We start from the raw sequence: 24,792 nt of genomic DNA, 5'->3' as shown, positions 1-24,792 counted from the left end.
GCAAATAATTGGACACATCGCATTAAAATTTTCAACAAAATCGATGATCCTGTTTTTAAATACTGATTTATTCCTTGTGTTATTTGCAGATATACCAAATTACTCAACGAAGGTCGCTCTATCTGCAATTATTGGAATTTTCCTTTTGGTCAGCGCCACCGGTAGCACCTTGACCATGGCTGTAATTGCTAGGAACAAATCGCTGCACACCAAGGCGAATTACTTCATATTGAGTTTGTGCATGTCTGACTTGATATCAGCCATATGCTGCTCACCTTTATGGCTCTACCGACGAACCTGGGGCTTCCAAGAGTGGCTATGGGGTGACGGATTATGTGAGTATTCGTTTCTTCATCTCCAGGAAAAATACTGCGGAATTTAAGGATGCAATTTAATATTGATAAACATAGGCGTCATTTTTGTGTAATATATTAGTAAGCTGCAGACAGTTGTGCACATTCCATCGATCTATCAGTTCTCATCAGTGCAGTTGAGTAACGGCGGTTTCGTCGTCTAACTGGTCGTGTGAACACTGCCATCAGTAGCTCACTGATCGTTATTGGCTCATTGCTTGTATATGTTCTATTATTTATCTTTGAATTTGCTTACGGGTTGAAGGCGCGTCTTTTTAATAACGCGCTTCCGTGTCATTAAACACCTTATGTGGGGCTGTGAAGCGTGGGGCTCTGAATTCCAACTTCACAAATCTGTACCTTCAACTTCAAACCATACAAAAATATGTGAAACGTCACAGCATGATAACATTTTTGATTCTCAATATATATCTGTCCTTACAGGCAAGTTCTATTGGGTGAGCGACTACGCAACCAATTACGTCACTGCCCTGCACATCGTATCGTTTGCTGCACTTCGTTTTACGGCGGTTCATCGTCCATTTTTTGTTTCCAAAATTACAAAACACCACACTCTTATTTACATCTTAATCCTTTGGCTGATCGCAACGGGAACCTCTGTACCTTTGGCCGTGTTCATGGAAGTGGATTTAAACAAAGGTTTGCGGATAATATTTCGGAAATGCATGCTGTGTTTTTTAATGCTTTACGTTTAAAATAAAGAGATTCCAGTAAAACCGAGTTTAGCAAGACAGTATCGAAGAGTGTTTCAAATCGAGTAATATACCTATATGCTACTTTCCCCCAAACAACTGTGTTTCAGGCTTACGTAACCACTTATATCACCATAAACGCAAATTAGACTCCGTCTATTCCAACAACATCATGCAACAAAACAGCAAACATACATAAATTATTTTGCAGGCAATCGACAGCATGGAAGTTATTGGCCTTCTTGTTCGCTTGTCAGTAATCAGAATTGCTGCGTTGACCAATACGACATTTACATTTACATTGTGAACACAACTCTCTTCTACCTACCTGTCGTGGTAATAACCGTCCTTTCCATTGCAATCGCTAGAACACTTATTCAAAAGCGAAGGTAAGCATTTTTGGCAATAATCTGGTGCACAACAAAATTACATACAAATTTAGTTGTCTTTATCTAACAATATAGTAACAAATCAAGATAATAACGCAACTGAACCTTTAAAGAAAACCAAAACCATGTTTAATATTCAATATGCCACATTGCAATGTTCTGGTCCAGAATACCCTTGCCACGAATCCCGATTAGGTTTTCTTATTGGTATATGGGTCGGGCGCACAAACACGTTCTTCTAATTCAGGTACCGCGAGCGACATCTATCGAGCATAAATTACCGCACTTCGCAATCCAGGAACCACGGTGACGTCCCAACTAGCATGACTCTGACATCATTCAGCAGTTATCACGAAATTACCGATTCCACATACAACAAACACAACACGTACGTAAATAGGAGCTTCACGCTTCCAGGACACGGCAAAGTGACTTCAAAAAATTCCACCAATCCCAGTCAACTGACGCAGTCAAGCTCACGTGACTCGGTCGGTCACACTCGAGTGACTCAGACCAATTCGAAGGAAGCTGCACATCATCATGATCTGAGCACGTTCACGCAGCTCACTCTTATTGTGATATCGTTTATGATCGGTTACATACCGGTCACGGTGTATTTACTGTGGTCCACAGCAACGCCAGAGGCTCGCAAAAGTCCTAACGATGATTATTGGTTTGGAGCGATTTCGTACGTGCTACTGCGTTTCAGCGAGTGCATGAATCCGGTGATGTACAATTTGGGATCAAAGACACTGAGAAACGCTTCCAAAAGGCTTGTGAAGAAGATCTTCTGTTCACAATAAAAATGCTGTTTGTATTTAATAAAATCGTCGTTTCAAATATAGATAGTGCAACGAATAAACAACACATACCAACGTGTTTCTAAACCTGTGTAGATTTCTAACGACATTTTGGGGTTTTTAGGCATACTAAATTACCAAACAAACTGAACTGCCAAAAAATAGTAAAATTAGCAAATGGTCACATTTTTGCATCCAAGCACTATAGCGTATGTTCAAATAAATCCCATTTGAGGAAGGTAAACTTAGGTACAGGTTTTAAATGCACGAAAAAGTTTTTCACAGCTGTTTTGTTTCTTCTTCGACTGGTCAATACATATTAGTCATCGCGTTTTGTTGTAAGTACGTTATCGATAAGTCTCGGAGGTTGCTTCAAACATTTCGTGTAAGTGGGTAAAATCATTAGAATAGCTACTATGTTGTAATGACATTCATACGTACGTTCTAGCTTGTACCCAAATTGAAAATTATACCAATAAAAAGTTGTGCCTGAGAACGATACTAAAAAATTAGAAAGCTGTAGATCGGTTTGACTAAAATCCTGACTGCCTGACTTGCCTGACTTCAACAGCAGTGTTTCCAAAACTATTTTTAGGAAAAGTCGCCTGATTGCCTGACTTCTGGTTTTCGTGAATGTGCGTTGCAATTGCCTGACTTGCATACGTTTGTATTTTAAATGCATGACTTTTGTTTTAGAATGGGCACAGGATTTGCGCAGCTTTTGTGTGATTGGGAGTATTTGCGCTGTTACTTAGACCCTTGAAAGACCTATAGAAAGTCTGAAGATGAGAATGTTCTGCGAATCCAACACACAATCACGAAAGTCAGGCAATTCGAAAACACAATCACGAAAGTCAGGCAATTCCAATACGCATTCACGGAAGTCAGGCAATGACAGCGCACAATCACGAAAGTCAGGCAATTCCAAAACACAGAAGTCAGGCAATTGCAACGCACAATCAAGAAAGTCAGGCAATTCCAAAACACAGAAGTCAGGCAATTCCAACATACAATCACGAAAGTCAGGCAATTCCAACACACATTCACGAAAGTCAGGCAATTGCAACGCACAGATTGCATGGCTATTTTTCCTGAATTTTTTTGGAAACACTGGTGCTGAAGTCAGGCGAGTCAGGCAGTCAGGATTTTAGTCAAGCCCGCTGTAGATGAGTAGATGCGTTAAATGATGTTGGCAGATTTCCTGTTAGCTAGAATAAAACCATTATTAGACAACAATACACAAGATTTTTTCGTGAAACAAGTTTTGAAGCTCATGTAATCTTCTTTTGGTAGAAGTCTTTTCTAAAAAGTTTGACACCAGGTTGAAAAATATGACTGATCTGAATTGTTTCAGACTGTAGGCCTATGTAATTGAGCTTTCTTGGTAAATAAAATAATAAATTTCAGTGATTTGCATTGATTTTCTAACTAACCTATTGTATTATCTTTTGAGAAAAAACTTTTATATACACAGTATGTTACTATTCTTAGCAACAAATCAAAAAACCTTTTGAAGGTTTGTTTCAGATAAAATCGACAAAAGTACAAATTAATAATCATAGCCTTAATTACCATAACACAGAAACTGAGGATGCCTCTTTGGGTGAAATACGATTTTCTAATAAGAAATGCCCCCATAGATATTTTCCTTTGTACACATAGTCTTATTGTTTTATTTTCAAAGGTAAATTATAGAATTGTCTAAATTTCCAACAGTGCAGCATGACAAGTGAAACAGAAAATGTCGAAACTGTAATAGAACTTCCAACTTTTTCAAGGTAACTTCTATATTAGTGATTGTGCATGCTTGAAGAAAATATTTATGGTGATTCAACAAGAAATTGTTAAACTCAAATTTTAAGAAAAGTGCCAATACACCGGAACACAACCAGGTCGCAAACACTAATCCACGTACTGTATTTTTACGACGTTTCGTCTGCCATGCAGCGAGACTTCATCAGGTATAACGCAACAATTGAATCACACTGAAACACACAGGGGCACAAAAGAAAAAAGGGGAATGTTGTCTCCGCTTGTCAACTCACATGCTAGAGGCACCAAACATTGCAAAAGACACAACAATTACAACAAATTATTGTAAACTGCCGGAAAGAAAACACATTGTTCTTTGTTATTGATGCAACCACTAATTAATAACATATAAAATCAACCACAAGTCATTTTTGGGTATATTCATATCAAAATACAATACTACATTATAGAGAATGATTGCTATAAATTATTTTTATGTTACATAGATTTATATGTGGGTTGGGATTTGCAACCTGCCTGTGTTATGTTGTGTTAGTATTTTCCAAATTTAAACAACAATGCTTGGAAGCAGTCATTTTGATGTATGCATAAAAATGGATTTGAACAAACGCAAGTGAATTTAGCATCAAATAACAACAATAAAATATAAAATATGTTTGATACTGCATCAAAAACATATGTACTATATATTTCAAGTGTGTGATTACAACCTATTTGTAAATTTATCCCAATTGTTTCTGTGCTGGCCTGTCCCTGATTGGGAGCCATACCATTAGTTTGCTTTGTATCATGTGTTACCTCTCCAAAAAACACCAACCTACTTAAACCGGACTCTATATTGCTCGTAAACCTTACTAAATGTAATAGTGTGCCAGTTAGCTTTAGTGCCTAATTGAGAGAATTTAGTTTGTATACATATAAAGACTGATATGGCACGTTTAGTAGTTAATTTTATGTAATTGATCTGCAGGAGAAGAAGAAGAGTTGCCTCAAGAGACAGAACGGATTCAAGCAGTGATGTTATATTAGTCGATTCCCCCTCCTCCCCACCTTTAGCTCGTTTTAGAAGAAGAAGAAGAATGCAAAACTCAGATATCGGTTTGTATTTTACTTTATTATTGTAGAAATGGTACAAATTTGTGTTTGATGTGCTTCGAAGAATATTTAGAATTAATATTATTTTAGCACATTTTTGAGGTCCTAATTATTTCGCAAACTTTGCCGGGCTAAAAATAAGTTGTATTGTTTTTTTAAACTTGCTCATTTTATATTTTACCACTTGCCAGAAAGGTTTTCTAAATGTATAAATGTCATTTCATACATTTTACTGAGAAAGATGCATATTTTCATAAATGTCACATACAATATGCAAGATTGAAGTATATTTGGATTTTTTGTCTGCTATAATTATGCTTTGCAAAAATCCTTTGATGTAGGGTTTCGAAGTTAGTGTACATTCTCCATGCCTGCTTTAGTGTCAGGTTGTGCATTATTCTATCAAGCCAGTTACGTGCAGTGTTGTAAAGTGGATTGTACTATTTAAATTCAATAACTTCACTGACGTATTTTTGGCATAGAATGCAGTTGCTAGTTGCCACTATATTTCAATGAGTCACCAAATCACAATAACGCAGAACGCATACCTTTAAGTCAACACCACGGATCAATGCGTGCAGGCGAAAGAAAAAGGCGATGTCGAGCCAACTGTGTGTAACGTTACGTCAATTCCTGGACCGCCATTGTGTGGCATTTAACTCATTCACTCTCTCTCTCTCTCACGTTGTCGTTTGAGACGGTTTAGTCGCTCCACCAATAAGCGTTGAGCCTCCCAGTGACGCAGCGATCAGCTGTTGGATAGGTACAAGTCCCGACTAGTAGAACGGTTTGTGTCTGTCCTTATACCCGATGCCAGAACCGTTTCAGTTTAAAGCTGCCGTTTGGGAGTAAGGTTGTGTTAATTCGGTATGACGAGTTGCAAAGATTTGCTTGGCTTGAAAACAGCCGAAGAAGTTATGTTGGAGGTAACTGAAGATTGGTTTGAAGATGATGTAGTTGATAATGGTTGGTGCGATTTTGCAATGATACTACTTTGTTCTTTACGACGATAGTTATAGAAAATGTACCCTGCTTTCATACAGCAGGCATTATGAGAAAGTTTATAGCTATGTTAGGCCTTTATACTATCGGAGACGGGGAATACGTTGTGTGTAAACTTTCCGCCTGTATTTTTTAGTTGACCTCACATGTACCTCAACCGATGACGCGGCGGTGATCCCCCTGGTCGATTTGACGTCACCAGCCCATCAAGTAAGTCGGCGTATGTTTAAACAGATTCTGTCAACCAACTGCTATCCGCGTTGTGTTGAATTTGCAGACAAGCCTACGCACACAGAGGAATTCACACAAAAGTATACAAAGCAATGACCGCCAATCTCCCCCTACTGAAGAAGCAACAGTTCTGCAGGTGAAATGCCCTGTGTGTCTGGAACATTTAGACAGGGTAAGTAAACAAACTGCTAAGTTTCAAACAACCAAATCGTTGCAGCATTGCAATAAAGTAGCGATATAGGAATTTCCTCGTGAAGCTTGGTGGACACATTTTAAGCGCGATAATCAGCTGCAAGTCGAAAAGCGAACGTGACGTAGTAATAGGGGGCATTTTACACCAACTTTTACTGCTGAATGATCAAGGGTTGCCCGTGTTATGGGGCATTATATCCGAATCTTGCTCGTTGACTTTGCAGGTGTGCACGCGTAATGGTGTTTCCTTGTGAATACCCAGTGTGAGTGTGAATGGTCTTTGCATTAAAATAACTTAAACGCCAATAAAATAACACTACTGGAATGCTACAAGCAGTCTAAGGTACTTTCCCCGAAATGTATACGCCTGACTGATTACGAAACGCACATGGAAACGCGAATGGTTCGCGTCTTTTCGGGCCCTGTAAGCGAATGGCAATTTATTTGGGCTATGTGCGCATATGGCCATGGAAACGTTGCATATTCAACCGTTATGAGGTAAAATCGAAGTGTCGATTATGGCAAAATACTGACATTTCACTGGTTTTGCCGCACAGCTTCTCCAGAAGGGCACGGAAATTCGTTCCACCAATTGCGGTCATGTATTCTGCAAACCCTGCATCACAACCTGCATTCGCACAACGCACAAGTGCCCCACCTGCCGGAAGAAACTCACCGAACGCACACATCATCCGCTTTACCTTCCGATTTCGTGACGTCACTGCCCGTGCTGCGTTCTTTCCATATATTCTACTTTTTCATATTCGAAGTGTTTTTTTTTCTGCGCGAAAGGGCTGGTTTCGAAGGGTTTAACTTATGACTGGAATAAACACCCATATTTGGGTGCAGTGAAGGGCCGTCTCTTCTGATTTTTACTTTTCAAGGTTTTTCGCGTCCATAGGCATTTCCTTTCTCTTCTTACGCTCCGGGTAGTGTTTTTTAAACGATAATAAACTGTTTTACACTTTCCATAACTCTGGTTTCCAACCGCTGGTGCGCAGGTTCGTTTGACGAAAACGTTAGGTGCGAAATTACTCTATGATTACAAAGTTCAAAATAATTAGAATCATACACTCATATACGGCCCGGTTCTGATTAAAATGCGACCAAAACAATGTTTGAAGTTGACACGTCTTCGCTTAGTCGTGCCATAATCTTTTTCTGCAAAGTATGTGGTGCGCGTCAAGTAGACAGGGCTTGGAAATGGTACACCAAGTAATTCATTTGGGTGCAAAATAAGTGGAGTTAATAACTTTGAAAAAAAAGGCCAAAGCTAAGGAGCTGTTAATCATTTTCAGTAAACGTTTCGAACCTATACTTGGTTCATCATCAGTACTACTACCAGTACTGAAAATGATTAACAGCATCTTAGCTTTGGCTTTTTTATTCAAAGTAATTCACTGTTATTCAAAAACTCTTTTCGCAGTGGAATGACCAACCGAATTTACCCGAATATTAAACACACGCAAATCTATATTTTTTTTGTATTTATTTCAACCCCATCTATTTCTTGCCCTTTTGCCGTTTTCGCCTTTTCCGCACGTTGGCGCTGTCGGACAACTGCTCGAACATCGCCTTAATGGTGTCACGTGACAAGTACTCGTCATTGTCGTCGTCGTCATCACAGAAGAAGTCTTCGGTCGGTAGGGTGTCTTCATCTTCGTCAATTACGATCCGTTTGTTGTGTGGACAACAGTCGGTCATTTCCGCCAGAAGCTCTTGGGACGAGTTACTGCTGAAAAGCTCCCGGAATTGCTCTGAATCCTGAACAACACGTTTGAAGTTCCATTGGCACCGGAGCGAGTTCGTTTTAGGAACGAAATATGGCCGAGGTGTGTTGTTTTATCAAAGATTATATACTGATAAAAAACAAACTTTATTTTTGTTGTCAGTGAGCGTGTGCAAATTCTTTTTTTTTAAACACTTCCCAATTGTGACTACCATGCAGGTACTACGTGACGCTAAGCCTAAGTTTATGCCTTTTTTCTTGGCTAAACATTCCGATCAAGACTTTCTTCTTGGTAAATGGATCAGGTGCTTGGCCTATGTTGCCATTTTCCACTTATTTTTAGCTTAAATTTACCAACATTGCCTGTGAGGTAAGATTATTAGATTATAGTCTAAAGTTAAGCTTGGAACACTACCTTACCTTTTTGTGTATGTCCTGAAAAATGTTTGCGCTTTACTTATAAATACGCACAGAGAATTTTGATTTACCTCTGGAGTCGCCTTGTTGCTCTCTATCAGAATATTAAGTGAATGAATATTCTCTCCAACCATATGAAAAGTTTCCAGGATATTTTTGTGGGGATCCAATTTCTCCAGGTGAGTGTTATCCTCCACTAGCATTTGGACCTTCCTCTCTTTCACCTGCTTTGCAACCTGTGACACAAAAACCAATGCCCATCGTCGGGCAAAATATTGAACCCAAACCGATGCGCGCCAACGTGTCAGGATTGTTTAAATTTTACTTCCCAGAAAAAACTATTTTTCCTAAAGTATAGGCTACTACAGTCTCTGGTATAAATGCTGCTTTAATTTCCACCAGAACCCAGCAGGAGGCAAAAGTTACGCAAATACCAACATTTCGTTCGTTATAAGGCTAAGCGCATATCACAACTAAATAATTCGTTCATTTAACCAACAACTATAAATCCAAATAAAACAACTTTACCTTTTACTTGTGCGAAAGCAAACCTGCATCCAGCACGTTTCCAAGTTTACAAAAACACAAAAATCATATACACTCACCCAGTCGCATGCTGCCACCTTGTTGCGCATTTGGTCCACGGCGCAGGAAGCTTCGAAAAGCGTCTGTTCGGCTTTCCTGAGACGATCTGTGGTTTCATTCATCTTACCCAACACTTCCTCTGTGCAGTTGCGTTTCCGGGTAGCGATCCGGTTCGTTTCCTCAATAGCTTCCTGGCAACTTTGCTCAATTTTTGACAGTTCCATCCGTAAATCACCTATACATATATACACCATATAACGCGAGTACAAATGAAGTAACAAGTTAGGGACAAGGTTGGGGGTCAATGGAACTGTTATTTTGGCACCCATCAGTACAAAACTGTTGTACCTGCGCATTTTTTGTAGCATATTAATAACCGCATAGAGAATTCCTTTTCGTTGTAAAGTTTTAACTATACCTAACGCCATAGACATGGTCTTCTTTTTTCCATCCAAAATCTCAACCATCTTTTCCATCTCGTTGTGCCTAAAAATAGAAGGAAAAACAGTGTCAGAAAATATTGCACAGCAAAGAATCTCTGTTTCTAAAACAAATTAAACGGAACGATTCTTGCTTTGCAATTACAATATGCCTGGCAACAAGACCAATACAATATATTATAGAAAAATAAATGTTTCATCAAAATATGTCCAAAAACCACAGTAGTCAAGCTGTTATACTTTTCATTCCTATTTTCCCGTCTACCGGCCTCGGGAATCGAACCACCAACCTTTGAATTTGAAGCTGGAAGGCAGCAGCAATGTTTGCAGGCTCTCCCACGCACATGTTCTCTCGAAGTTTGTCCATGGTTTTCTTCAGTATCCAAAATGCCCTGACCTCCTCCCAAAACAATCGACCCTTCGTCTCCCGCCGCTTTGTCTCCTGTCATGTGTAATGTATTTATTAAAGTGCATGCTACATCTATTCCTCAACGACCTTTGCATGGTTTTAATATACCAACAAAGTAGTCTCTCTTGCTAGAGCATGGCAACGCACCAGTGTTTCATGCAAGATTCTATTGAATCTAGTGCTTTAAACACACCTTTGTTTCTTGCTTCTGAACTTACAAAAGGTGTTTTTACCGCATAGTCTCCGCCGGCTCTGTTTAAATGCCTCTTCCTTGGTTTATATTCTTTGTCCTGTCCTTCCTGACTCAACTTTTTAAACCTCCTCCTGGTCTGTGCGAGTGTTGAATCTCTCGCTCTTTTCAGCTTCATTATCCGACTGTCAAGTTGCTCCTGTAAAATAATATATATGGGTTAAATAATTTTGCCTTCGGAATCTACTCGTATGCTGGATTTAGCTGTGACAGCGAACTGCTATGAACAAACCCGTCATGTTTGTACTAAAGGGCAAAAAAAATCTAAATTTATATATCTTATTGTGGTCATTTTTAAAAGCCTAACCAACAGAATATCACAAAAACACTTCGATTTAAGGAACTGATCATGCTTATATAGGAACGCAGTAACGTTTCATGCAATGGCATGCTTGGCAGGATCGCCCCACTGCGCAGGTCTCTATTTGGCGATAACAGCTATAATGTATCGAGATCATTAGGTTTTACAGGCTTCGCAGCCCAGCATTGCAGCCTAGCTGGATCAGCCACTTTTTTATATAGGCGAAATGGATTTTTGTAAATAAAACCGATGACATTAATTAGAAACTTGTTGCTTCAAAAGACATGGCCTACTAATATGCGCATTAGGACTTTGTAAACAACGACGATCTGTTCCTGCCTTTTCCACTTTAGTTTGCTCGTAAGCGTTTTTCGCGTCAGTCTGGATGTGCAGCAGTTCGTTGTTCAACTCATTCTTTACGCTTTGAAGACTCGATTCGAGTTGGTTGAGCCGACCGGGTAACGTTAAACTGTCCCTTTCCAAATGATAAAGAATCTGGAAAATAGATATTACTGATGTTGCCACAATTCGAGTAATTCTGTATGATATATTGCTTTAAGCTGTGGTCGTAACTTTTTGCAGCAGTCATACCTGCTTGTAGGTTTTCTGGATAAACCTCGCCGATCCACATTTCATCTTCATTTTGTCAAGGGAAGTTGTCAAAATGCGAACACGTTGGCTGTAAACCAAAATATAGGAGTTAAGTTGGCTGATATCCCAACCCTTTTACGTTGTAGAAATTGGTACAATCCACACATGAACTTGCAAATTACAATAACATCATAGCTTGGCAGAGTTGCCGACACCGGGTCTATATTTATCGACATAAGTAATTTCCAACCTTACGCAACTCTTATAAAACCACGAAGACCTGAGTTTTAAATAAAAAAAATTGGGGTAACACGCGAAAAAACGGAAACCTTAAACGATCTCAAACCGAAAACAACCCAAACACAACTAAAACTGGGGAAAAATAGATGCGTAAAACATAAACAGGCCAAATAGGTTTCAAAAGCAGATTACTCTTGCTTATCTAACGTACACCCTGGACAGTACCCCATGGGGGTCACCGCAAACCCTTATTTGGAAACTACAGATCTGTTTTCAACACGTTTTATGTGGAAAACTTTGCCCAGACCTCGACTTATTTTCATCTTTCGTTCTCGCCGCGCACTTGAGGTCCCTCAGAGTAAGGAGCAGCCGCTCAACTTTGTTCTTTCTAAGATGTTTCTCGTGTCGAGCCATATTAAGCTGTCCGACCTTGTCAAACACGTGCTCATTTTTCTCCATGATCGCCTTTTCGACCGTGTATCTGAGGATCAGAGGGTTGCGGATTAAAATCTTGTTCTCGTACCATTGAGTGCTGTATATTGGGCTGTTAAGTTGCAGCTGAACAGCTTTGTTAGGTTGAAATATGAAAAACGTGGCTCATGTTCAAGATACTTTCTCGACATGCGAAAAAATGTTTGGTTTTAAAACAAAAATCTTGTTTTCGTACTATTAAGTGCTGTATATTGAGCTGTTAAGTTGCAGCTGAACAGCTTTGTTAGGTTGAAAGATGAAAAAAGTGGTTCATGTTCAAGATACTTTCTCGACATGCGAAAAAATGATTGGTTTATTATCTTAAGATAAGTTTATAACAATTGCATGTTACTTGATCAACAAGTTTATATACAGCGTATATACGGCATTTTTTTGTATTATTTAAGTGTTTATGTTTATTTGAAACTACAGGTATTCTTTCGAGGGCCGAAAAGTTCTAAAAGCGCCAAAATTAGGAACACGATTTTGTGAGCTTGTATTCACTTTACCTCTGCATTGCAAGCTGGCTTTCCCGGTTGTTACAAAACCCTTCGCGAATCACATATTCATCCGCGTTTAGACTTCGCTTTTGTTGAATCTGCTTCTCTTTAATCTCTGCCCTGAGAGCAGTGATAAGTTCTTCGTTTTCGCTAATTTTCTGCTGCGAAAAGGTGTAGTACGCCTCCTGATCTCGCCTTTTAAGCGTAAGTTTTCCTATTCAAAAAACAAGTTATTTTTCCCCACATTAACAAACCACCAACAAGTTGTGAGTAAATTGTTACTGACGCTGCCAGGCATAATTTCTTGCTGAATACTGCTATTCTGGCAAACTTTATTTCATCGACGTTTCGGCTGTTATGTAGCAGCCTTCATCAGGAGGACCTGCAGGTGTATTCGCCCTTTCTTATCGTTTTTTCACTTCTTCTTTTCTTTTGTAACGTTTTTTCTTTGTTTATGTGCTTTAACATTGTCCACACTTACATTTCTTACCTATTAATGAAGGCTGCTGCATTGCAGCCGAAACGTCGAGAAACGAAAAGTTTGCCAGAAGAGCAGTATTCAGCAATAACGTGTGATTACTTCGAAGTACAAGATTTTAAACACCAGCACACCACATTCCTATGCAATATTTATATTCCAAAGGAGGTAACATTGCCTTTTCATTCTTACCATTGTGTTTGCTTAGTTCGTCATTGATGCTACCAAGCATATCAATGATACAAAAAGCTCTTTCAGCAATGTGCTGTGCGTTGTCCTGTGTCTTAATTAAATCGTATGCGCAATGTGTTCTTAGTACAATTTAGTTCATCAATCACTGCTTTTAAGCGAACTGACATTTTGTTTATTAGTCTGTACGTAGAACAAAGTTATTGCATTAAAACGGGAGGTCTGCTAATACAGTCAAGAAAATTTCTGGGGAATAATAATCCGAAATTTTTTTCACGAGTGGAAATACCGCACCAAAATTTTGTGCAACATGACGATCGACACACGAAATGTTACAATGCGGTTAAACAGGAAGTTACTACACAACTTCCTGACCCTTTTATACTTTTTTACATGCAACGTTCTGTTCGCAAAGTAGCACTAGTGACGAAGCTCATACTGCCATGCGCAACGATAAGATTTTGCACAACCATAGCGCAGAAAACGTACCTCGAACCTCCTCTATTCTGTCATAGACGGTCCACGCACCCGGGTCTCCCGCCCCCTGCTTGGATTTGCTGTTTTTGCCGCCAAACATGGTTGTTCGTTGCAATGAAGTACCTTGCAATTCCCAAAAGTTGGATACAGAAACTCTCATTACATTGCGCCAATATGCCAAACTATCTCTGTGACGTCATAAACTTAGTTGTTTGGTTGTTGTGTGACATCACATAAGTTTCCTATGCTGTTTGCAGTTTATGCCTGTTGCAAAGTGAGCTTGTCTTTGTAAATTATTCACAAATAATAAAACTAATTTAAAACAAGAATTAAGTGTGTTATTTCGCAAAGATGAAACGTATTCTGGGGGAGAAAATAAACAAAAAATACCACATGCAATCGGATAAAATGATCAACTTTTTAATTAATGTTTGTCTGCGAAATAACGTTATTTGTGACGCAACAATCGATGCAACTGGTTGTAGGTTTCAAAGCAGGTATATAAAAAATTAAAGCAGGCCTGCCGCGGCATGACAAAGAGAGGCGAACCGCCATGAAGATTTTCCGTATCGGAATAAGGTTAGGTTGTTATTGAACACAATGTATTCCTCCATTCAAATCTCGGTGTTGCTTCTACTGTTACAGAAGTGGCGGCCAACTGAAGACAATATGTTTTACCGCTCCGTTAACGTCACAAACTGCGATTGTGACGTGCCAGATCTAGCAGCTGGATGCGTGATATCCCCGGTATGACGTCAGTTCATTATTGTCTGTGTTTAGAATAGGTCAAGGTATCGTATTTAGCAGTCGTTGTTCATTGTGGCATGAGGATATGGTTTTGTTTTTGCATTGTTAAGATGTGTGTCAAAAGGTCATGCTATGCAAAGTTCTATCTGAAAATTCATGTTGTTTTCGGTCCTTTGAAAAAATTAGAAGCACAAAATTCCCGTGTACACATCACAAACAAAATGCCAGACGAAGAACCTCTCAATAACGTCCCGCATTTTTTGTCCAAAATGCCTAAAATTGAAATGTAAATTAACATTTGCTTCTGCTCTTGGACATATGGACATCAAGTAGATTAACACGTTGTTTATGTCAGCGATTAATGACCTCCAAGAACCGCGCTGGTTACTTACACACCTCTCAACGTGGCCAGTAATTTTCCGTTCGCCCCGGTAAAATTCCACTGCGTCACCGCACCGACCGCACAACGGGTTCGCTGTAAGCCGACCAGAGCGGAGCAAAATTTTTTCTTTAACCTTCCGCGTTACATCCCATACCTTTTCCTATGTGATTGGATAATTTTTACGATCCAAAAGCTTGGCATACGATAAAAGCCGATTCTCCACTGTCTTTGTGGCTGTGTTTCGCAACATGCCGATTTAAATCGACCCATGATGCTTACAAAAAAGGCTATGGCACTCCATGTGCTAGCCTCTGTCTGAAAAGGAAGTGGGCTGTACTATATGTGTGCTGCTTTGTCGATCGCTGGGACTGCGTATAGTGGATATATTCAGCCCATTGAACCGGGCGCCGGTATTTGGACAAGCATGTCTCAAGATTTCGTAGACGTGGCAATGCACACAAACAAACAATTCTAGGGTTTTGCGGGATGCCATTTATTTGAACAATGACGTGTGACTGGAAGGCTGAAGCGAAATTAACAACTAGAACACCTGTCAGTTAAAACAAGATGTTTGAGGTGTTGAAGATCATGTAGCATGTTTTAATTACTTTATAGTTGTATTTTGGTATGAAGTGTGGTAGTTTAGAGTTATTATTTTGCAGTTTAATTTCGCGTTACTGAGTAGTTTCAGCAGAAACGAAATGCTTAATATTAGCTGAATGTTCTGACGTATTCCTTTAGTTGGTTAGTATATTATTTACCATATCCAGATATTTTGCACCCAAATATACCATATTATACCGCGTTTTTAGGCTGCTTTCTCTTTCGAAAATAATTTGCCGCAGATAATTTTTCATATCTTTGTGATGAGTCAAAATTTCTGTGTTTTGTGCCTTTTGGTCATCTTTTTAACGTGATTGTGTATTATAATTACTTAAACATTGTGTACATGCCAAGGCTGATTATTAGTTGAAGAGATAACCCCGCGCTTTTGGTGAACTTCCATTGGTGGGTTTAATCACGTGAATCCGGCATGTGCCGAGAATGAATTATTTCCTTCATGACAAACCGTTAATGGGTATCTGTTTAAACGCAGCTGCCTACTTGTAAATACTATTACTGCCATTATGGCTTCTTGCAAGATAACACTCTGTTGTAAATCCAACGATGAGAAAGCGAGCAACCAGGTAAAAATCATTTGAAACTTAATAAAACTTATTATGAGGTCATTGTGGATGATGTCATTTCTTGTGACGTATTTCAGAGCGATAGGGCCGACTCGTCGAGGGGTAATTGGTCGAATAAGGCGGAGTTTCTTCTGTCTATGATTGGATATGCCGTGGGTCTTGGAAACGTTTGGAGATTTCCCTACTTGGCTTTCGAGAATGGGGGAGGTATGATGTTTTTGTTTGTTATTCGTTTAAATCGACGGAAGTCTCCAAAACCGCTCGTTTGTTCTTTTGAGAAAAGCTTCTTTTGTCCGCTGTGATGCACACATCGAGAAATAATGAATACACAATTAAACAGTTTAGTCCGCCCGAAGTCTACCCACTTGATGGTTTACCAACTTGTTGGTCCGTATATGTTTTTATTCCTTAAACTTTCTTCTCGTATTGACTTACAGATGTTTTTTGTTTATGAAAGTCACGCACTCAGCAGTTTAGAAACATATGTTATAAATCCAAATGCTCAGTCACATGTGTTTGGGGCAAGTTTTTAATTATTTATTACCTTCGACGCGCCAGACGTTACTTCGTTGTTTGTGACAAACCGTGCAATGTCCATGATCACTAATCCTTAACTCAACGATAAGCTCTGGGACTATATGTAAACAACAACCGTCAATAATTCTGAGTATAAAGAGACTGGCCCATATTGTTATTAACACTGTCATGTTAAACTGTATTGTATTGTTATTAACACAATATGGGCCAGTCTATTTATACTCAGAATTATGAGAAAACCCGTGAGTTGTGTTCCTAACCGTCAATATATACATAAAAACTGTACGTATCGTTCAATATTTACTTCAACGGACCCATTTTATGAGCAATATTGGGGCCCCCAAAACTCAGATATATCCAGTGGAAACCTGAACGTGAAATTAATTATCGGAAATGCAATGCTCAAAAGTCAGCATTCATTAACCCATCATGTTTGTGAAGTTAACCTTATTACCACTTTTATAACTAAACATTTTTACGGCTGTTTTGGGAACTCTGAGCACAAGTGACCATTTCATGCATGAAATGCGTGGGCCAATGTTGATTGTATCACCTGTTTATGTTTAAATGCATAAATTAGCCGCGGAAAATTTCGTATCCGAATATATGTTTGTTCTTCTTCTTCCAGAATTTTCTTGCTCATTCACACGATTTGCATAAATTTGTTTACACACATTTATATTGCAGGGGCATTTCTCATCCCTTATCTCGTGATGCTTTTGGTCGCCGGCTTGCCTATATTCTACTTAGAAGTGTCCCTTGGGCAGTTCTGCAGCCAAGGACCGATCGGGGCTTTCAACTGCGTGCCGATTGTGAAAGGTATGATAATTGTTGCCCTATAAGAGTGATTCCCAACCTTTTAATAGGTGCTATCATGTGGATGTAAAACAATTCCGAAGCGTACCGCACAGTTGAGTGTTACAAAGTAACCGAGGAGACGAAGCAACAGACATTTTGAGATCGCTTACGATTTTTTAAATCCGAACTATATTCGCAAATTACGGAAAGGTGCTCGCGTACCACCTCGAATGCCGTCGAGTGCCACTAGTAGTACTCTACCACCGATTGGGAAACACTGTCCTATAAAGTCGAACTGGCAAAATAACATAAAATTATCCAGATACGATTGCTATACACTGGCTGAAATCAGTTATGCGAAACGAATTTAAAGCACAAAGCGCCCTGGTTTCCATTGAAACGTTTGACATTTTTCTTAGTAATATGCGCGTATTGGTGCGAACTACATTTGCCGCCAGTCATGCTTGACCTCTAAGTAGTTAAAAAACAGTTAATACGAAAAACTACATTCGGGTTCATGTGTTGCGGGGAGATTTTGCTTTGTGTTGCTTTATACTCAACTGTAGCGCATTCTAGTTTCAGTCTTGGATCATAAAGAAATGTGAAAGTAACACTGGAGGATTAAAATGCTTAAATGTCCCATTCCAGGTTGAATGTGGCTCATAAAAGTATTACGTTGATTTAGAAGGGCAAGGGTTATCTCTTTCAAGCGTGTTTCCACAGTAGCATAAAAAAAAAACAATATGTAAAATTCTGGGACCGAATAACGACCTGGTTGTAAGTTTTTATTCCTAAGTGGCCACATATATGACAGTGCTTTTGTACATGTCCTCGTTAAAAGCGTCATATGTAGCCAGTGTTTACTGAACCGAGGATCCAAACTATAAACTGTAGAAGAAGGTCTTTCGTATGTGCCCTTGTCACAAGGACATGTACAAAAAGCACTGTCATATATGTGGCCACTTACGAAATTCCTTAGGGAAAGCCAGTCACATGTATGAGACTGGAACGCATCAACGCAGTACTAGCGACACACGATGTCTTAGTGGATTTCCAATGTAACAGTCACGCCCCTTTTGGGGGTGTGTCGTTTTTACTACCAAAGTCTTTGTGGTGGTTTCGTCCTGCTTTTGTTAAAAACGTCTCGAAATATTATTGTTAGGAAGAGAGTGTTTCAAACAAACTGAACGACATGTGGGTGTGCGTGAAATGTGTTCTTTTGTGTTTTTAACGAATGAACAGTCTAATATCAACATTTTGTGACGTAATGCCACACCGTTGTAGCATTCACCTTGCGTGATTCATTGATCAACGAAAAAGATTTAAGGCTTTCATTTTCTTTGTGTCATACTGAATTACTAAATGTTTTCAATAAAAAATCTGGTTCTTCCTTTGAAACAGTCTTCTTTATCGATTTGGCAGCGAATTAAATCGAATCTTAGTTTCTGTAAGTTAGTGTGAATATAACTAATCCCACACACTGTTTATACGTCGCAGGACTCGGCATTGCCATGGTGGTTATATCGATATACGTGGGTGTATATTACAACGTGGTCATCACCTACACCCTATTCTACCTGTTTTCCTCCTTCACCGCCGATCTTCCCTGGGATGGGTGCGGTCACTGGTGGAGTACACCAAGGTGCTTGGACATGATGACGTCAAGAAACGGTACGTCATCACTGCATTGTAGGAAAAAGCGATTGAAACTTTTTCATTGGAAAAACGGCAATAATGAAAAAAGTTGTATGAGCGCATGATCTCCCAAAAATGTGTTATGATAGCTGCCATGCTGGTGTGACAAATAACGTTTTAGTTTAAGTTTAATTATGTCGCATTATTGTATTTTTTTCTAAAAGTGTATAATCTCAGGAATGCCGAAGAAAATGTTATGGTTCCTTAGCATTATATTAACAGTTTAATCTGTTCCTTTAGTCTCGTGCTTGAACGACACGATGAAAAATTTCAACCAATCAGAGGCGACCACGTTAGCGAATTTACTGAACACATCCGAAACTTCGACCTGGCAAAATATGCTGAACCAATCAACCACAACTTGGCCAACCCCAATCAACGGTTCTGCTATGGCCACAACGATCAACGCAACCCTGTCTAACTTTACGTGTGGACCGCGCGTGAGTCCGAGTGAGGATTACTGGAAATACCGCGTCTTGCAAATTACTGAGGGAATTGATAACTTGGGAGCGGTAAGAGTTTAAATCTGTTCGACATTCACTTTACTTTCACGTTCAGTACGACTAACAATGATACACAGACACAACTGCAAAATCAAGGTAGTCTGATTAGAAATAGAACATCTTTATTATATTGCAATACATAACCTACCATAATAAGTTAATGAATATTGGGTTATAGGTCAAATAACATTTTTTTGGTGCAATGAATAACAGTACCTCTACGTTAATGTAACTATACTGGAAGAGACTTTTATAGATCCAATATTTACTACTTAAACAATGGCCACATTCTACTTCCGTTTGTTGACCATTATGACGTATAGGTTCGATGGGAACTTATTCTCGTTCTGTTTCTCGCTTGGGCAATCGTCTTTGGGTGTCTCATAAAAGGAGTCAAGTCGTCTGGAAAGGTACGGTAATAAATCTTTTCATAACGACACTGAACTGTGTCCAACAAAATGCTTGGAACTTACGTTGGTTGGAAAAATGATATACGATTGCGTCAGCCATACAGTACAGTTGCTTTTGTGGCATAATTACACACCACATTCACCATAAATTACGCCATGAGGTTGAAAGGGATTTTTGCTATTCCAACAAGGCCCTTCATCAAGCACATGTGGGTCGGGCCCCTTGAACAAAAGGCCCCGCACCGGCATATTATTCCCCTTAACTTCGGGCTTTGCGTTATGGCAAACTTAAGGTTGTTAAACTTTCGAGTGGTTAAAAGAGCGGTAAAACTGTTCAGTCAGCATGATGTTAAAACACTCGTGGTTACGTTGTCAAATTTACACAGTAAACTTCATTGAAGAGACTTAAACTACGCATTTAAGGTTTATAAGTACATACAAGCTACGGTATAAGTACATAAAAGAGCAATGGAAATTTTTTGGACTTCTCCACAGGCTGTAGCTATACGGGGTCACCATTGCAACTGAACCATATATTTAAACCAACATTTACATTTCATTAAAATCCTGCGCTGTCCGTTGATATCCGCGCGTATGTGCGGAATACGCATTTCCTATAGTAAACTTTTTCGTTGTTTCACTTTCGAAAAATAGTAAACTGAAACTTCGAAAGTGAAACAAAAATTATGGTGAGTGAAGTGCAACTGTCGAACATTCTCGCATCTTCGTTTTCATGCAACTGTATTTCCCTTTCCCTGATGTTATGCTCACACATATCTTACCAACAGGCTGTTTACGTCACCGCCACCTTCCCGTACATCGTTTTATCCATTCTTCTCGTCCGCGGGCTCACGCTAGAGGGCGCATCGGAGGGTGTGTGGTATTTCTTTGAACCGAAGTGGGATAAGCTTTTGACGGCAAAGGTATCGATTGCAATCAGTGTACAACCGCCATTGATAAGAAAATATGTTATCTTTAATTTACTTGTAATGTGATGATTGGAGTAGCCCGCGTTGGTATGGAGTTTTATCGCTACTACTATGTAGTGGTTCGTCTATAAATAGATACTATTATTATGGTGAGGCTATTTGGTATTCCGGTTCTTTTTTTATTCCCAAAAATTTAAATCGCTAAAACGTTTGTTCACAAAAGGGTCGACGCTCGCTTGTCAAATGATTTCTATGACCAGTCAGTCAGTTTAATTCCGGAAGTCATAGAAGCGACGGATAGCATGGAGTAGGGTGCATTGTTGAACAGAGTGCTGCTGTTAAATGAATCGTTAAGTCTGTTGGAGTCGCACATGTCTGTTATTAGAAACCTCATACATGAATCTGAAACAATATGCATTTGCCTTAAAACACTTGCGCAATATTAGGTTAAAATTTGCCTTCAAAGCTATGAGAACCAACTCCACGGAAAAAATCTAATTCACGCCCGGCCAAGGTTCTGATTCTCTTGCTCGTGGGTAACATAAAATTTTCCGCTGGCTCCATGCGGTTCAATCTCTCCCTTAATCAAACATCTTGTGTCGTTTCCTCGCGTTATTGCCAACCTAAGAACTCCCTATGTACCCTCTGTCGCCCGTTTGCACGAACGTCTATAGGTCGCAAAGTCAGGATTCTGTAAAATTCCATCTCGTCTTACGAAACACGTGGCCTGTGACGTAGGAGCGGAAGCGGTTGTGTAACAATAGAAATATTATATGCTTGGTATTGTGTAACAATAGAAATATTATATGCTTGACGTTGTGCAATCTTTGCAGGTATGGAAAGACGCGGCAACCCAAATATTTTATTCCTTATCTGCGTCATGGGGCGGAATTATTACTCTCTCTTCGTACAACAAGTTTAACAACAACTGCTACAGGTATATTTTGCTGATCTTGAATACTGGAAGTGTTATCTTGCTTTCATTTTCTCAAGCTATGATTAGCCACTGTTAACCCAGGATTATACAACACAGGGCCCGTGTGCCCAGTCGCCATTCGTTACAAATGGCACACGTATATTTAGGGCTCCCTTGGCATATATGAAACCACTACGTCACACATAAGCATTCAAGTTGTGCATTCCTCATGGTTAATCCTATAGCTATATTACATTTTTTTGCAAAATATTTGCAGCACAAAGTTATTGCCTGTTTCCATTTGCCTAAATACCAGCAAGATTTCTTATTTTTCGTTAATTATTTATAAACCCGTAAACAATTACATCTCTGATGGTAAATCCTTTACTTTATATTACACTTTTTTTTGCAAAATGTTTGCAGTATAAAGAAATTTATTCCTCGTTTTCATTTACTTTAATGTCAAGATACGTTTTCCTCTAAACGTCCTCTAACCAATAGGGATTCTCTCATTGTCGTTTTCACCAATTCCTTCACGAGCATTTTCGCCGGCGTGACAATCTTCGCTGTGATTGGTTACATGGCACACGTGCTTGGGACAGAGGTCAAAGACGTGGCGGCCGAAGGTTTGTGTTTAATCATGACTTGCAAGTTCCATAATCCACTATTTGTCATCGTATTTATCCACCAGGACCTGGACTTGCGTTTGTAATATATCCTGAAGCCATATCGAAAATGCCGCTTGCTCCTTTCTGGGCGATTTTGTTTTTTCTCATGCTTTTAACGCTTGGACTCGGAACTATGGTGAGTGACGTCATATCCATGTGACATAGCCCCGTGATTTCGCGATTTCTTGTAAATTTGCGTTCGTGACCCAAATTTTCGATTGTTTCAAAATCTATGCACATAAGTTGCAGATTCACTGGTTTTCTGGCTTTCTACAACCGATTTTCTTTTGCAGTTTGCAACATTAGAAACCATCGTGACGTCACTCACCGACGCTTTTCCTTCAGCGCTACGTCACAGAAAATCAGCTTTTACTTTGTTTGTTTGTTTTGTGTTGTTTCTTCTTGGAATTCCAATGGTAACGCAGGTACGCCATACTTTATAATTACTTCTCTAATTGTAACTGGTTTCGGTAATTTTTGGTCTATTTTGGTGTTAGATCGGCATATAGGTGACAATGCACATGTAAGCTATTCTTTGGCTGGCCGAATATTGCTTTTTTACTACTACTACTACTACTACAGGCTTGGCAATAAATGTATACAGTTCAAAGGGAACCTTTTCGGTTTACGATTAGGTAAATTTCATGAACACAGTTTTTTTTCCCACTGCTGTCAGTACACACAAATTACATATCACGTTTTAACGTCTGGTTTTTCCGCAGGGTGGATTCTACTTCCTACATCTACTGGACAATTACGCTGCATCGTATACACTGATCGTTTGTGCCGTTGTGGAAATGCTCGCAATATCTCATGTCTACGGTAAGAAAAACTAGTTCTTGCCCAAAGATGTATTTTCGTAGAGTAAGCAGCAATAATATCTGACTTGATTATGCTTATCTGGTTAAGAATCTTGGCAACACTTTTTGAAAATGCCATGCATACTTAGGCAACACAAGGCCCAAATGCAAATGGAATTGTATGTAACTGCTTGAGGAATAAACATTTTTACTTCTTTCCAGGTCTCAACCGTTTTTGTGAGGATATAAGAATGATGACCGGGCATTCGCCTGGCATGTATTGGAAGGCCACGTGGGCAGTCGTGTCTCCCGCAATTTTAACGGTAGGCTATGGTTGGTCAATACTTTTTTTACGCGGGAATTGACTCGATTTTGTGCAATGTCCGTTAGAATTAAAAATGAATCTTATGTTGTGTTTGTTGCCGTACATGCATGTATGGTCTGACTGTGAAGTCCTATAAGTATAAGGCATTTGTCGGGCGTAAACCGTAATAAAGCCTCCACTGTTGCAGGGCATATTCTTCTACAGTCTGGCCAGCTACACCCCTCTTAAACTCGACGAATATCGATTCCCGACGTGGGCAAATGCCATTGGCTGGCTCACAATGATCTCAAGCGCCGGCTTAATTCCAGTTATTGCCGTTTACATTGTGACTAAACAGCAGGGTACTTTTATGGAGGTATGAAAGTTTCATTGTGGTTCGTGTGACATGCATTGGTTTCAAACGTAACTAATATGAACCAACCAAAAATGTGACAATGTAAGCTTTTATGTTTCAATTAGGAAGATAAACAAAAAAAAGTGCGACACGGTTAGGCATTTGCTGTGTATTTTTCTGTGCGGAAGTCACTATAACAATGGCCCCAACGTACATCTAAGCAAAATCTTTACCAGCAGTTGCTTTTTTTAGATATTTTACTTTGTGAGCCAAAGCTTTTTACTCAAGTTTCTGTATTTCTTTAGCGAATTCGGGCAGCTTGTCGGCCCGACGCCACATGGGGTCCATACCTGAGCGTTAATCGCACTGGACGATACGCTGAAACTAAAAATTCCGACGCTGTGATGACGTCAATTGTGCGACTGCTCCCCGATGCCTCATCGTCCAGAAACGGGCACCAGCACAAAAACGGCGGTCGCAAAATTTTGCTTGAAGATGTGGAAATTAAAGCATCTTAACACTCCGGTGCTACTTTGCTATAGCATAGCGGCTTAAAAACACTACGCAAACAAATTGCTTCACCTTTTTAATCATAATGCTCAGTAGGGTGTTTCCTATTTATTTATAATCAGATGCTTATTCAATTTACGCCGCCCCGAATGCCGAGTTCACGTCACCTTATTGATTGTACCTTAAACTCGCATAAAATAGCGACTTCAAAGCCTTCAGCAGAACTACAACATTAGATTCCGTATTTGAAAATTCGGCAACACCGTACACTACCTATGAACTGTTCTGCAATAAATTCTGTCGTACTTGTTTCACTGTGTTTGCCACTACGAACTGTTTCCATTTTCCAATAAATATTTGCTTTATTGCCCTTTTGATTTTTGAAGGTTAGGATTTTATTTGCAGTGACCGGGTTTGCAGAGATGA

At 39.4% G+C, this 24,792-nt stretch overlaps 4 protein-coding genes across 6 annotated transcripts; 3 read left to right on the top strand and 1 right to left on the bottom strand.

Annotated features, from left to right (window-relative positions):
• The first annotated feature begins 160 nt into the window (after window positions 1-160).
• LOC145909314 (cholecystokinin receptor type A-like) lies at window positions 161-2,258 on the top strand. Its single transcript, XM_082996708.1, has 4 exons — window positions 161-335; window positions 798-1,013; window positions 1,278-1,455; window positions 1,703-2,258. Exons 1-4 carry the CDS (start codon window positions 176-178, stop codon window positions 2,256-2,258), a joined length of 1,110 nt encoding a protein of 369 aa, XP_082852834.1. The 5' UTR covers window positions 161-175.
• Window positions 2,259-3,751: 1,493 nt separating this feature from the next.
• LOC145908628 (E3 ubiquitin-protein ligase RNF4-like) lies at window positions 3,752-7,507 on the top strand. Of its 2 annotated transcripts, XM_082995945.1 has the most exons (5): window positions 3,752-4,033; window positions 4,999-5,126; window positions 6,262-6,335; window positions 6,403-6,528; window positions 7,106-7,507. In XM_082995945.1, the coding sequence occupies exons 1-5, from the start codon at window positions 3,978-3,980 to the stop codon at window positions 7,262-7,264; spliced, it is 543 nt and encodes a 180-aa protein (XP_082852071.1). In that variant the 5' UTR covers window positions 3,752-3,977; the 3' UTR covers window positions 7,265-7,507. The 2 variants fall into 2 exon arrangements, with proteins under 2 accessions (XP_082852071.1, XP_082852072.1); XM_082995946.1 differs by lacking the exons at window positions 3,752-4,033; window positions 4,999-5,126 and adding an exon at window positions 5,145-6,089.
• Window positions 7,508-8,051: 544 nt separating this feature from the next.
• On the bottom strand, window positions 8,052-13,725 carry LOC145908916 (outer dynein arm-docking complex subunit 3-like). The gene is made up of 11 exons (XM_082996236.1): window positions 13,638-13,725; window positions 12,491-12,695; window positions 11,818-11,991; window positions 11,271-11,358; window positions 11,019-11,174; window positions 10,347-10,517; window positions 10,010-10,137; window positions 9,698-9,765; window positions 9,300-9,514; window positions 8,766-8,930; window positions 8,052-8,312 (listed from the first exon to the last, which is right to left on the bottom strand). The coding sequence occupies exons 1-11, from the start codon at window positions 13,723-13,725 to the stop codon at window positions 8,052-8,054; spliced, it is 1,719 nt and encodes a 572-aa protein (XP_082852362.1).
• Window positions 13,726-15,124: 1,399 nt separating this feature from the next.
• On the top strand, window positions 15,125-24,731 carry LOC145909153 (sodium- and chloride-dependent glycine transporter 2-like). 2 transcript variants are annotated; one of them, XM_082996473.1, is made up of 15 exons: window positions 15,125-15,941; window positions 16,019-16,148; window positions 17,166-17,297; window positions 18,774-18,947; window positions 19,269-19,483; window positions 19,798-19,884; window positions 20,673-20,807; window positions 21,647-21,750; window positions 22,231-22,355; window positions 22,421-22,533; window positions 22,691-22,822; window positions 23,120-23,219; window positions 23,420-23,520; window positions 23,710-23,877; window positions 24,162-24,731. In XM_082996473.1, exons 1-15 carry the CDS (start codon window positions 15,882-15,884, stop codon window positions 24,372-24,374), a joined length of 1,989 nt encoding a protein of 662 aa, XP_082852599.1. In that variant the 5' UTR covers window positions 15,125-15,881; the 3' UTR covers window positions 24,375-24,731. The 2 variants fall into 2 exon arrangements, with proteins under 2 accessions (XP_082852599.1, XP_082852598.1); XM_082996472.1 differs by having other exon boundaries at window positions 19,212-19,483.
• The last annotated feature ends 61 nt before the right edge of the window (window positions 24,732-24,792 follow it).

The sequence above is a fragment of the Ascidia mentula genome, chromosome 7 (assembly GCF_947561715.1).
Source record: "Ascidia mentula chromosome 7, kaAscMent1.1, whole genome shotgun sequence".
NCBI lineage: Eukaryota > Metazoa > Chordata > Ascidiacea > Phlebobranchia > Ascidiidae > Ascidia > Ascidia mentula.
This window is presented reverse-complemented; position numbering and strand designations above follow the sequence as displayed.